Here is a 10149-nt window from a genome sequence, read left to right as displayed (position 1 = left end):
TACTTAATCAGCGATTAGTACCGAAGTAGCACCAAAAAAGGTTGAGCACATGCACTCTTTGTTCCATTTTTTGTGATGGATCTGAGTGACAAATCATTCATGGAAACAACCTAAAATTCTAAACCGGCCACTGGTTAGGTGTATATAACGAATACATGTCATGGCAAACCAGTGATAGAAAAGGACGTAATGATGCAAAGGCATGATTAAACCATACTTTCGCCATGCTGACTTCCTGAACGTGCCCATATCAAAAGGCGACTTTAATATTGCATATGTTAAATGGCATATAATTGCAAGGCCCCTATCTATATCTCGTATTTTCAAATTCCAAGCACAAAAAAGCAAGGTAATTAGGCAGGAGAAAAAGTAGCTTCTGTTCACAATTGCCTGACTGCTATAGAAACCAACTTCCAGGATCCATTGAACTTCCATGCGTGATGCCGTGAACAAGGTCGGTACTTAGCATTCCAGCACTGACTTTTTATACGGAGGCACACGGAGGGTACCTCACTGCCTCTTGCATACTGTCCATTTATGCCAGACTGACGCAATTGTAGCCAGCATGCAGTAATCAAGTTAAACATTGGCCAGTTTAAATCGGAAACCAGAATATCGATGCTGCTATTGAGGCTGCATAAAGCAAGAGAAGCATAGTTCAGAAACTCCGAAATGATGACATACAAGCTAGTCATGTAACATCATAATAAACCAATAATCATCTCCGCACATGAAGGTGCCTGCAGTTCAAAGATAGGCCAACCATTATGCTGAAAACCTTGCTGATATCTTGTATAATGGCCGATGCCAAAAATCAAGTTTGACCCAAATTGAATATCAAATGTCCTGAAAAATGTAAACTTCACATCTGGTTTCACTCACCTGATGTGGTCTGCTGCTGTTTCTTGAGGGGAGCTCTCATTAATCTTAGAACCTGGTAAAAGATATTAGGGGCTACATAATGTTCTAGCATTCCAGATACTCCTTCAGATCCAGCATCAATGCACTATTCCAGTATATCTGAGAGGTGCTGCACTCAGGAAGTGTCGGAACACCTAGCTCAGATGAAACATCCTCGAGGGCCTCCGCTAAATCTGAATCCCAAAGTCCTAACCTGCAGACCTTTCTATACACTTCAAAACCTGCAGCTTTCAGACCTTCTGAGAAGAATCTATTTAGCGAGGGGCCTTCTGAGTTTATTTCTTTTAGTAACTGAATTGCAGTATTAGAATCACGGAATATCAAAGCTGAGCATGTCTTATCCAACAACTTGACATCAAAATCTTCTGAGAAGGCTTGATGTAAGCCAATAAGGTAAGGTTTTAACTCCTTGACAGATTTTTCCCTAAAGCCCCACAAGAAGATGATGTTATCAGTGCTCACAGTTTCTGTGGTGTCTGACTCAATAGCAAAGTTAGCACCATCAGAACCTTCGACCACACAACTTGGATAGAAGATGTTACAATATTCTTCAACTGTGGTGCACTGCTCACGAGATTGCAGTTGGTACTCAGGACTGATTTTCAGTAAATTACTTAGTTTAGCAAATAACTTTGTTATTCTCAGAACATTTTGCTCATTTTTTGTTACACTGCTGGTACCATCTGTGCAAAAGTTAAAAAAGAGAGAGAAAGAGAACTTAATTGAAATGCTAGTGAGGAAGCACTATGAATATATAGATAACAGTTTGATGCTCGTGTTACTAATTACCAATAACAAACTCTACATTCTATTTCGTAAAGTATGAGGGAGACCGTAAGCCATGGTTTACTAAGAAACAAGATGTATGAATAATGTTAGCTGGAATTATACCTTGCTGTGGTATTTCTATTTCAATTGGCACAAAGTACTGTCTTTGTAAGTAACTTAGAGCAGCTTGTATATTCTTCGCTTTTCTCAAAGGGCCAATTTGCCTCCACAGGTGGCTGATATCAACAACATTAGAGAAGACCATTTTTAGGGAACATATAAATTCATGCATGTTTGGCGGAAGAGGTGCAATGAATTTGGTGTGCAGCATTGTCATATCTGAGAAAAAAGAAAAAAAAATGACATGTTGAACATATCAAGAGGTTAACAAGCCATATAATTGTGCGAGTTGGTTATGTGTCAACCTACCATTCAAGCAATTGTACGATATGATTGGCTTCTGTGAAGATGATAGTAGATCAATAACTTCTCGAAATCCACGGAATTTAAAGTTTTGTTCATCTTCTAATTTCTGGATATCCATCTGCAAGTGAGTCGGAGAAAATGGACTTTAAATAAGTTCTGGTTTTTGATATCTTATTGTTTTTATACATTTAGCCTACCCAACTTGTTTGGGACTTAAAGGCTTTGTTGTTCTTGTTGTTGATTGTTTTTATACATTGTACATAATGCTGTTGATTTCTAGAGAAGCAGAGATTCAAACCAGGAGAAGATTCTTATCCTCTTTCGAATTAGTAAAGATCACACGCACAGACCTAGCAGCTCCAGCTTTGTGCGGAACAACGATAGATACAAGGTCATCAGAGATATGGTTTACTGCCTGCAGAATAACTCAAAATGGTTAAAGAATGCTCCAGTACAGTTGAGTTACTATTTGGCTCTGTAAAGAAGAGGGAATTCAAAAGCAACATTTGGAGCAACCAATTTTTCAGTAATCACAGTTTCCTACAATTACATACAGAACAGCTTATTTCAACTACATCTTTCATATTAAAAGCATGATATGAAATTTTGATCATTCAACTCTTTGCAGGATTGATAACTGCAACCAAAGAACATGAACTAGGGACTCATAATTTGCTTCCTTAAGTACAAAACCATTTCTTTTCTAGAGAAAACATCAAACTTATGTTGTACAATCACACCTCCAAGACCAGTTGAACTTGCCGATCACTGCAGACATCAATACTCATACTGGGCCTGGAACCATATGTTTCACCACCCAAAATTAATCTGCTAAGGGAACTAACCAAAGAACCTGCACAATAAGAAGACTAGGAGCCATCAAAGTGAAAGACAAGAGTGGTGAGCTGTAAGCATTTATCAAAACTCAAAAGTAATCTACCATCATCTTTTTTACTTGGGTCAGCATATCCTTTTCGCCAGTGCAATATCTTAGACTTTATTCTATTCACGAAAACTGAATCAGAAACTGATGTGCTTGGAGATGGCAACAATTGTTGAGGACAAGGAGTAAAGATCTTTTGCCTTGCTATGGATTCTTGAACCCTTGATAGATAAGAAATACCTGCCAGTATAATCAACAGAAAATTAATCCTCTGTATATCAAACAACCTTACTACTACCTCAGTTTATTTTTATAAGGCGTATTAGGATTTGGAGAGTCTATAGAATATAAGTGTACTTGTCTTTGACCACCAATTATTCTTACAATATATCACCAATTGCTACAAAAGATTTTTCTTATTAACAGATGTTTGGGATGTGAATCTAGTGATACAAATTTTATCTAAAAACCATGTACATATTTTGAATAATTGTTGCCCAAACTTTATGAAGTTTGACTTTATTGAATCCTTAATACAAACAGAGGGAGTAGTTGTTTTGGCACCGTATCTTACTACTCACCATCATATATGCACATATTGAAATCAAAACCATCATTAGCCATAGTTGATAAATAAGATGATTGACAAGAGAAACTGTATGAAGGCATTCCGAGCTGTAGTTCATCTCTAGGAAATAAGTGAAAATTGTACCTGTATAACCAAAGCACCCATAGGCACTCAGCATCAGTGATGATAAAATAAAAATGACAAGGCTGAAGTAAAGAAACATACAGAAATGTTATCAAGTGAAAAAAGTGGATTGATCATCTATTCATCAAACCATACGAAACCAAATGAACATATACCAAAAAGGATCCTGGAAACTGTTCTCAGCAAACATGGAAAATATGATTGTACAAAAAAAAAAGCAAAGAACACAAAATCTAGTGGTCTCAAGTCAACTCCCATGCATACTAGTTTCTCACATAGCAATTCTAGCTAAACCTCTTCAGACATAACATGGATGTACTACCTCCAGTCAAAAATACTTGACACATTTGACTTTGCACAGCCTTTGATGCGTATCTTTGACCACTAAGTTCTTTAAGAAAATGTTTTAAAATCCTTGAAATTCTAAGAGATTTTGCAAGTATTTAGAGTATGAATTTACTCATTTAACCTACAGGTTTCAAAACTAAAATTTAATAGTTATTGATGTTTGTAATTTTTAAGTTTTGTGCAAATCTTATCCTAAACGACATGTTTTTGTGACCAGAGAGTATTCCTTAATTGCTACAGAATAACTGAACTTCAGAAAATGTCAATGTTACAACATTCACATTTCATACTAGAATCTGAAAAAGCAGCAGCATCCATTTATGGATACAAAAGGTGTTTGACGAAATTCCTCAAGCTTAGCCTGCAAATAATAGGTTTATGCACCACACATCGCCCAACCAAATAGCAAAACCACCTTGCCAATTGTTAATGTTTCATGTGGACGACGAGTGAGAGAGAGGTTCTTACGGGTAGGCCACAAGGGTAGACGGGGAAGAGCTGCGCAGCCTGAAGGGGCAGACGGCGATCTGCAGCGGCTGAAAGGACTCTGCGGCGAGCTTGGCCTTGAGGTACGCCGTTTCCGCAGTGTCCACCGGCAGCGCGCGGCGCCACCCCGTCGGGGCGCCGGTCTTCTGCGCCGCCACGGCCACGTAGTCGCACGCCTCCAGGTGGGTCCCCAGCTCCCGCACGGCCTCCGCGAAGTTCTGCCTCGTTACCTGCTTCGCCGAGGCCACCGCGGCGCGCGGGGCAGCCATGGGGCCAGTGGCGGAACCAGACGCTGAGCACAACCAGGGACAAAGAGCAAGGATAAACGGTGGGGGAAAGCGGGGTGATCGACCGGTTGAAAAGAACGGGTGGGAGCGGCGGCGGCGGCGCGCGGTGAGCGGGTGGCAATGCGGCGGCGCGCGGTCGGCGTTGCGTTCGGACTTCGCAGTCGCCGAGCCGAATGCCAGTCAGTGGTGTAGCGGGCCGTACAAAGTTGGGCTGCTCTGGAGAGCAGAAGAGTTGGGCTGTTGCCACCGTAGATCATAGGGCCGGCCCATCGCAAGAATAGCCGTCCTCCCTCGCTAAAATTCCTGCCCCTTCAGCTTCAGGCGACACCAGTAACGACTGCTAGACACCTACAGCGCCTACCATCCGTTCCTCGACGCCGCCGCCGCCCGCGAGGCATCGGTGCTCCCCGTCAACGGGATCCCCGACGACTTTCGGCTGGTGGGATCACATCACCGTTGGCCCCATCAAGAACCAGGTCCGTCCTCCAAAATCCAGCACCCATAGAGCTATTCTCATGGCTGTCTCTTGATCGATTTGATATCGCCTTTCATGTCTAGCCATTGTCTGGTTGATGTTTAGTTTCTCTTCTCGTCTACCAGCTGTTCACCTCCCATCACGTAATTCTAACTACTAAGTTAATTCTAACTACTACTAAGTTAGATTTTTCTTCTAGATTACTCATCTGTTCCAAAATAGAAGTCACTATGGGGTGCTACATTTATCGACTTTGACTAGATTTATATAAAAATATTAACAACATTTATATCTCCAAATAAGTTTATTATGAAAATATATTTAGCGATTTATCTAATGACATCAATTATGCATCATAAATATTAATATTTTTATATATATATTTGGTCAAAGTTAAAAGTACTTGACTTCTCTGGCATTGAGAACGATATCTATTTTGGGACAGAGGGAGTAGCGAGGAGAGGTGCTTATTATTACATTAAGAACGGCTTTGATATTACCAAGCCTGCTGTGATTTTACTTTTTGCATCATGATGTAAGAACGAAGGACTAAGATGATAAATAAACCGGGTAAATACTATATTTGCAACTTTGTATGTCATGGATATTCAGGATTCATATACTTTGATTCTATATAATATAAATGGATGTAACTGCAGTTGTTGTTGTCTCTGAAAAAAAATCTATCATGATTTTTCCTAGATTTTCACCTCAACATTCATTTTTTTAGTTTTCTTGATTTACTCTTCAGCATTCATAATTTTTTTGTTGTTTTTAAATGTATACTTTAATTCTTTGAGACAAGTTTTCTTGTGATTTTTTAATAGTTCTATTCTTATTTGTAGTGAATTTCATGTAGTATTGAATTATTTTTTTCTATCTCACAGTAGGTGAAGGCAGTGAAGTGTTGAATTGCTGACCTACACCCTGTTCGCTTGATCTTATCAGCCATGATACAATGTTTTTCTCTCACAACAAAACTGCATCAACCGGCTTATAAGCCACAGAAACGATCAAGCGAACAGGGTGCTAGTTGCCTGGGTTGGCATTACTGCTAGGTTGTGGAATTGGTTCGGAACCAGAGTCTAGGGATTCATTAAATCTATTTATAGGATAGTCGTTTGGGTTGTTGGGTTGAAACAGTTGGTGGTTGTGATTGTTTGGTTTTGGAAGCTAGACTAGTGCGAAGGTTTGATTTGGTCTTTGTGCATGAATAGAACAGTGTGGTGTGGATTTGGTTTAGTTTTAAGGCTTTTAGCAGGCTAAAAAGTGGAGATGTGCACTGAGGCCTAAGGCCTAAGGGTTTACTGTTATTTTTGTACAGCAATAAGGGGGCAAGTGAGAAGGATGAGGCTGGTGGGGTTGACGGGAGGCATCGCATCTGGGAAGAGCACCGTCTCCAACCTCTTTAGGAACTCTGGTGTCCCCACCGTGGACGCCGATGTCGTTGCTTGGGTAAGCAATGGACCAAACCTAAAGCTATCTTATGTTGTTCATGCAAAGGTTGCTAGTTTTTAGGTATGAAAGTGCTTGTCTTTAGTTTTGTTAAGTTTGATATGTTATCAATATCGCATCATGTAGTTGGAAAAATGCCTTTACATGGAGTACAAAGTGTAGATTGGTAATCGTATTCAATCTACGCCTTTCTTGACTCTCAGTGCGACCATAGTAAGATTTTGCCTAATTGTTTTTAAATATCTCTCTTGGCTGTGCAGATAGCACTTTTGGCCAAAATCAAAGATGGAGGTAGAGCCTGGTCCTTAGTGGGGCTTGTCAAAATGGGTGTAATGTGATGCCTTCTCAAGCTCACGGCTTCGTGTTATATAGGCTATAGGAAAAGCCCCTAGCGTGGCATTACATCTTGGAGTACAAGACAAGAAAGATTTATATGGAAAGAAAGATATCAATCAATCAATCTATTTATTTGGGGACGACCTAGACTTCAAAGGATAGAGGCCACCTTCACAATTTCCTCTAAGTAGATCGATTGATTGATATCTCTCTTTCCATGTAAATCTTTCTTGTCTTATACTCCAAGATGTACTGCCACGCTAGGGGCTTTTTCTATCCATAACACAGAGCCGTGAGCCTGAGAAGGCACCATGTTACACCCAATTTCACATGGTAATTAGAGCTAGGTTCCTCCACGATCTAGTTCATGGCTTCTTCCACTTCTAGTGCCCCGGTCTCCATCGGGTATCATGTCACCGAGAAGCTTGCGAAGAACAACTTCCCCCTCTGGAAGGCATAGGTGATGTTGGCCCTGCGCAGGGCATATGTGGAACACTTCATCAACCTCGACGCCCCTGTGCTGGCCAAGGAGATTGCCAAGTCGGCGGACAACCGACGGAGATGATCCCCAATCCAAAGTATGATACCTAGGTTGCCAAGGATCAATAGGTTTTGAATTATTTGCTTGCCTCCGTCTCTCGTGAAATTCTCGTCCAGGTCACCACCTGCACCACCGAAAAGTTTTCTAGGACATGTGCATGTCGCAATCCCGTGGCCACATCATCAACACTCGTATGGCGCTCACCACGGCGCAGACGGGCATGTCCACAATCGTGGAATTCTTCAGCCGCATGAAGTCCGTGGCGGATGACATGGCATCTACTAGGAAGAAGCTAAAAGACGAGGAGATTGCCTACTACATTCTCACAGGCCTCGACTCTGACTTCAGCCCCATCGTCTTCGCCATGGCACGCGCACCAAGCTGCTGTCGCTTGGGGAGCTCTACACCCAACTAGTTAGCTAGGAGCAACGCATGGATCCACTGCATGGCGGTGGGTCATTTGCAAACACCACCACTCGTGGTGGTCACGGTGGGAACAACAACCGTGGCAGCGGCAACAGCTATGGTCGTGGCAATGGAGGACGTCCACCACAGCACAACGGCTCCACCGGCAACCGCCCCACCTATCAACTGTGTGGCAAGGAGGGCCAAACGCTTCGATGCCTCCTTCACTGGACCACCGGAGAATAGATCTGCCTCGGCTGCGTCCACTTCCTACGGTGTCGACACTAACTGGTATACCGATACCGGTGCCACCGACCACATCACCAGCGAGCTGGGCAAGCTCATTGTGATGGACAAGTACCATGGCACTGATCAGGTGCACACCTCTAGTGACGCAGGTATGAGAATTAACCAGATTGGTCAGAGTTTTGTTCATACCCCTAAACGTGATCTTGTTGTAAACAATGTTCTTTATGTTCCGGAAGCTAGTAAAAATCACCTCACATCTGATAATCATGCCTTCGTTGAATTCCATCCAAACTATTTTTTGGCTAAGGATCTGGCAATGAAGAAAATACTCCTCAGGGAAACTGCGAAGGTGGTCTTTATCCCTTGAAGTCTAGGTCATCCCCAAATAAAGTGACGTGCGGCGCCATCAAGTCCTCCTCGGCTAGGTGGCATAGCCGGCTCGGTCACCCCTCCTTTGCAATCATTGATCAGGTCCTTAGCAAAAATAGCATTCTTTTTGTTCGTGAGTCCAATAAAAAAATAGTTTGTGATGGAATTGCTCCCACCTTTGTTGGCAAGAACAAATTTTATGTTAGTTTCATTGATGATTTTAGTAAGTTTACTTGGATCTACTTGTTGCGCCATAAGTCTGAAGTGTTTTAGCATTTCCATGATTTCAAAAACATGGTTGAGCATCAATTTAACAAGAAAATTCTTGCCATTCAAACAGATGGGGAGCGAGTACCAAAAGTAAACACAACTGTTCAACCATGCTTTGAAAGTCATGAAAATGCTGAAGCACCTTAGATTTGTGGCGCAACAAATAAATCCAAGTGAATTTACTAAAATCATCAATGAAACAAATATAAAAATTGTTCTTACCAACAGAGGTGGGAGCCGGTCCCCATACATCAGAAAAGACTAACTCAATGGGACTAGATGATACACTCGTTGACCTCAAATACGGAAGTTGATGGCTGTTGCCTTTCTCACAAGCATCACAAACTGTTTCTTTATTTGACTCCAGAATAAAAGGAATGTTATTCTTGCTAAGGACCTGATCGACAACTGCAAAGGAAGGGTGACCAAGCCAGCTATGCCACCAAGTCGAAGAGGACTTGATGGTGCCACACATCACTTTATTTGGAGGCGAACTAGACTTCAAGGGATAAAGGCCACTTTGTAGTTTCCTCTAAGAAGAATTTTCTTCATTACCTGATCCTTAACCAAAAAATAGTTTGCATGAAATTCAATGAAGGCATGATTGTCAAAAGTGAGACGATGAATAGATGCAAGATTTTTACTAGCTTCCGGAACATAGAGAACATTATTTAGGACAAGATCGTGATTTGGGGTATGAACAAAACTTTGATCAATCTAGTTAATTCTCATACCTGCGCCGTTGGCGGTGTGCACTTGATCAGTGACATGGTACTTGTCCCTCACTGTGAGCTTGTCGATCTCGCTAGTGATGCGGTCAGTGGCGCGGTTGTCGGTGTACCAATTGGTGTCGACACCATAGAAAGTGGAGGCTGCCGATGCTGATATGATCTCCGGCGGCCCGGTGAAGGACGCGTCGAAGCATTTATAGCAGCACAGAACTGTGTGGCCCTCCTTGCCACACAATTGGCAGGTCGGGTGATCAATGTTGGCGCTGTTGTGTTATTGATGCTGCCCTTTGCGGCCACGGCTATTGCTGTCGCCACGGTTTCCTCCTCCATCGTGGCCGCCCCGGGTAGCCGAGTTTGCTGAAGACCTAGGACCATGTAGAAGATCCATGCATTGTTCCTAGCTGACAAGCTGGGTGTAGAGTTCCCCGAGCTACAGGGGTTCCACGCGCGCCACCATAGCAGATACGACGGGGTTGAAGTTGCCATC

General features: G+C 42.3%; 2 protein-coding genes across 4 annotated transcripts in view; one reads left to right on the top strand and one right to left on the bottom strand.

Moving 5' to 3' along the window:
• Positions 1 to 212: 212 nt before the first annotated feature.
• On the bottom strand, positions 213 to 5037 carry LOC136500918 (poly(A)-specific ribonuclease PARN-like). Of its 3 annotated transcripts, none has more exons than XR_010770129.1 (9): positions 4527 to 5037; positions 3580 to 3710; positions 3056 to 3238; positions 2856 to 2968; positions 2414 to 2530; positions 2119 to 2233; positions 1813 to 2028; positions 883 to 1604; positions 213 to 740 (listed from the first exon to the last, which is right to left on the bottom strand). XR_010770129.1 is itself a non-coding variant. In XM_066496389.1 (8 exons), the coding sequence occupies exons 1-8, from the start codon at positions 4811 to 4813 to the stop codon at positions 967 to 969; spliced, it is 1800 nt and encodes a 599-aa protein (XP_066352486.1). In that variant the 5' UTR covers positions 4814 to 5037; the 3' UTR covers positions 213 to 966. The 3 variants fall into 3 exon arrangements, 1 of the variants encoding a protein (XP_066352486.1); XR_010770130.1 differs by having other exon boundaries at positions 213 to 633; XM_066496389.1 differs by having other exon boundaries at positions 213 to 1604.
• Positions 5038 to 5107: 70 nt separating this feature from the next.
• The window catches only part of LOC136498909 (dephospho-CoA kinase-like), a 78030-nt gene continuing 72988 nt past the window's right edge, over positions 5108 to 10149 (top strand). Inside the window, exons 1-2 of the mRNA XM_066494612.1 lie at positions 5108 to 5307; positions 6631 to 6761. Of these exons, the coding sequence (XP_066350709.1) occupies positions 6654 to 6761 (108 nt within the window). The 5' untranslated portion in view covers positions 5108 to 5307; positions 6631 to 6653. The remainder of the gene's footprint in view (positions 5308 to 6630; positions 6762 to 10149) is intronic.

This window comes from Miscanthus floridulus, chromosome 13, assembly GCF_019320115.1.
Source record: "Miscanthus floridulus cultivar M001 chromosome 13, ASM1932011v1, whole genome shotgun sequence".
Taxonomy (NCBI): domain Eukaryota; kingdom Viridiplantae; phylum Streptophyta; class Magnoliopsida; order Poales; family Poaceae; genus Miscanthus; species Miscanthus floridulus.
The sequence above is the reverse complement of the archived record's forward strand: the minus strand, read 5'-3'. Positions and strand labels throughout refer to the sequence as shown.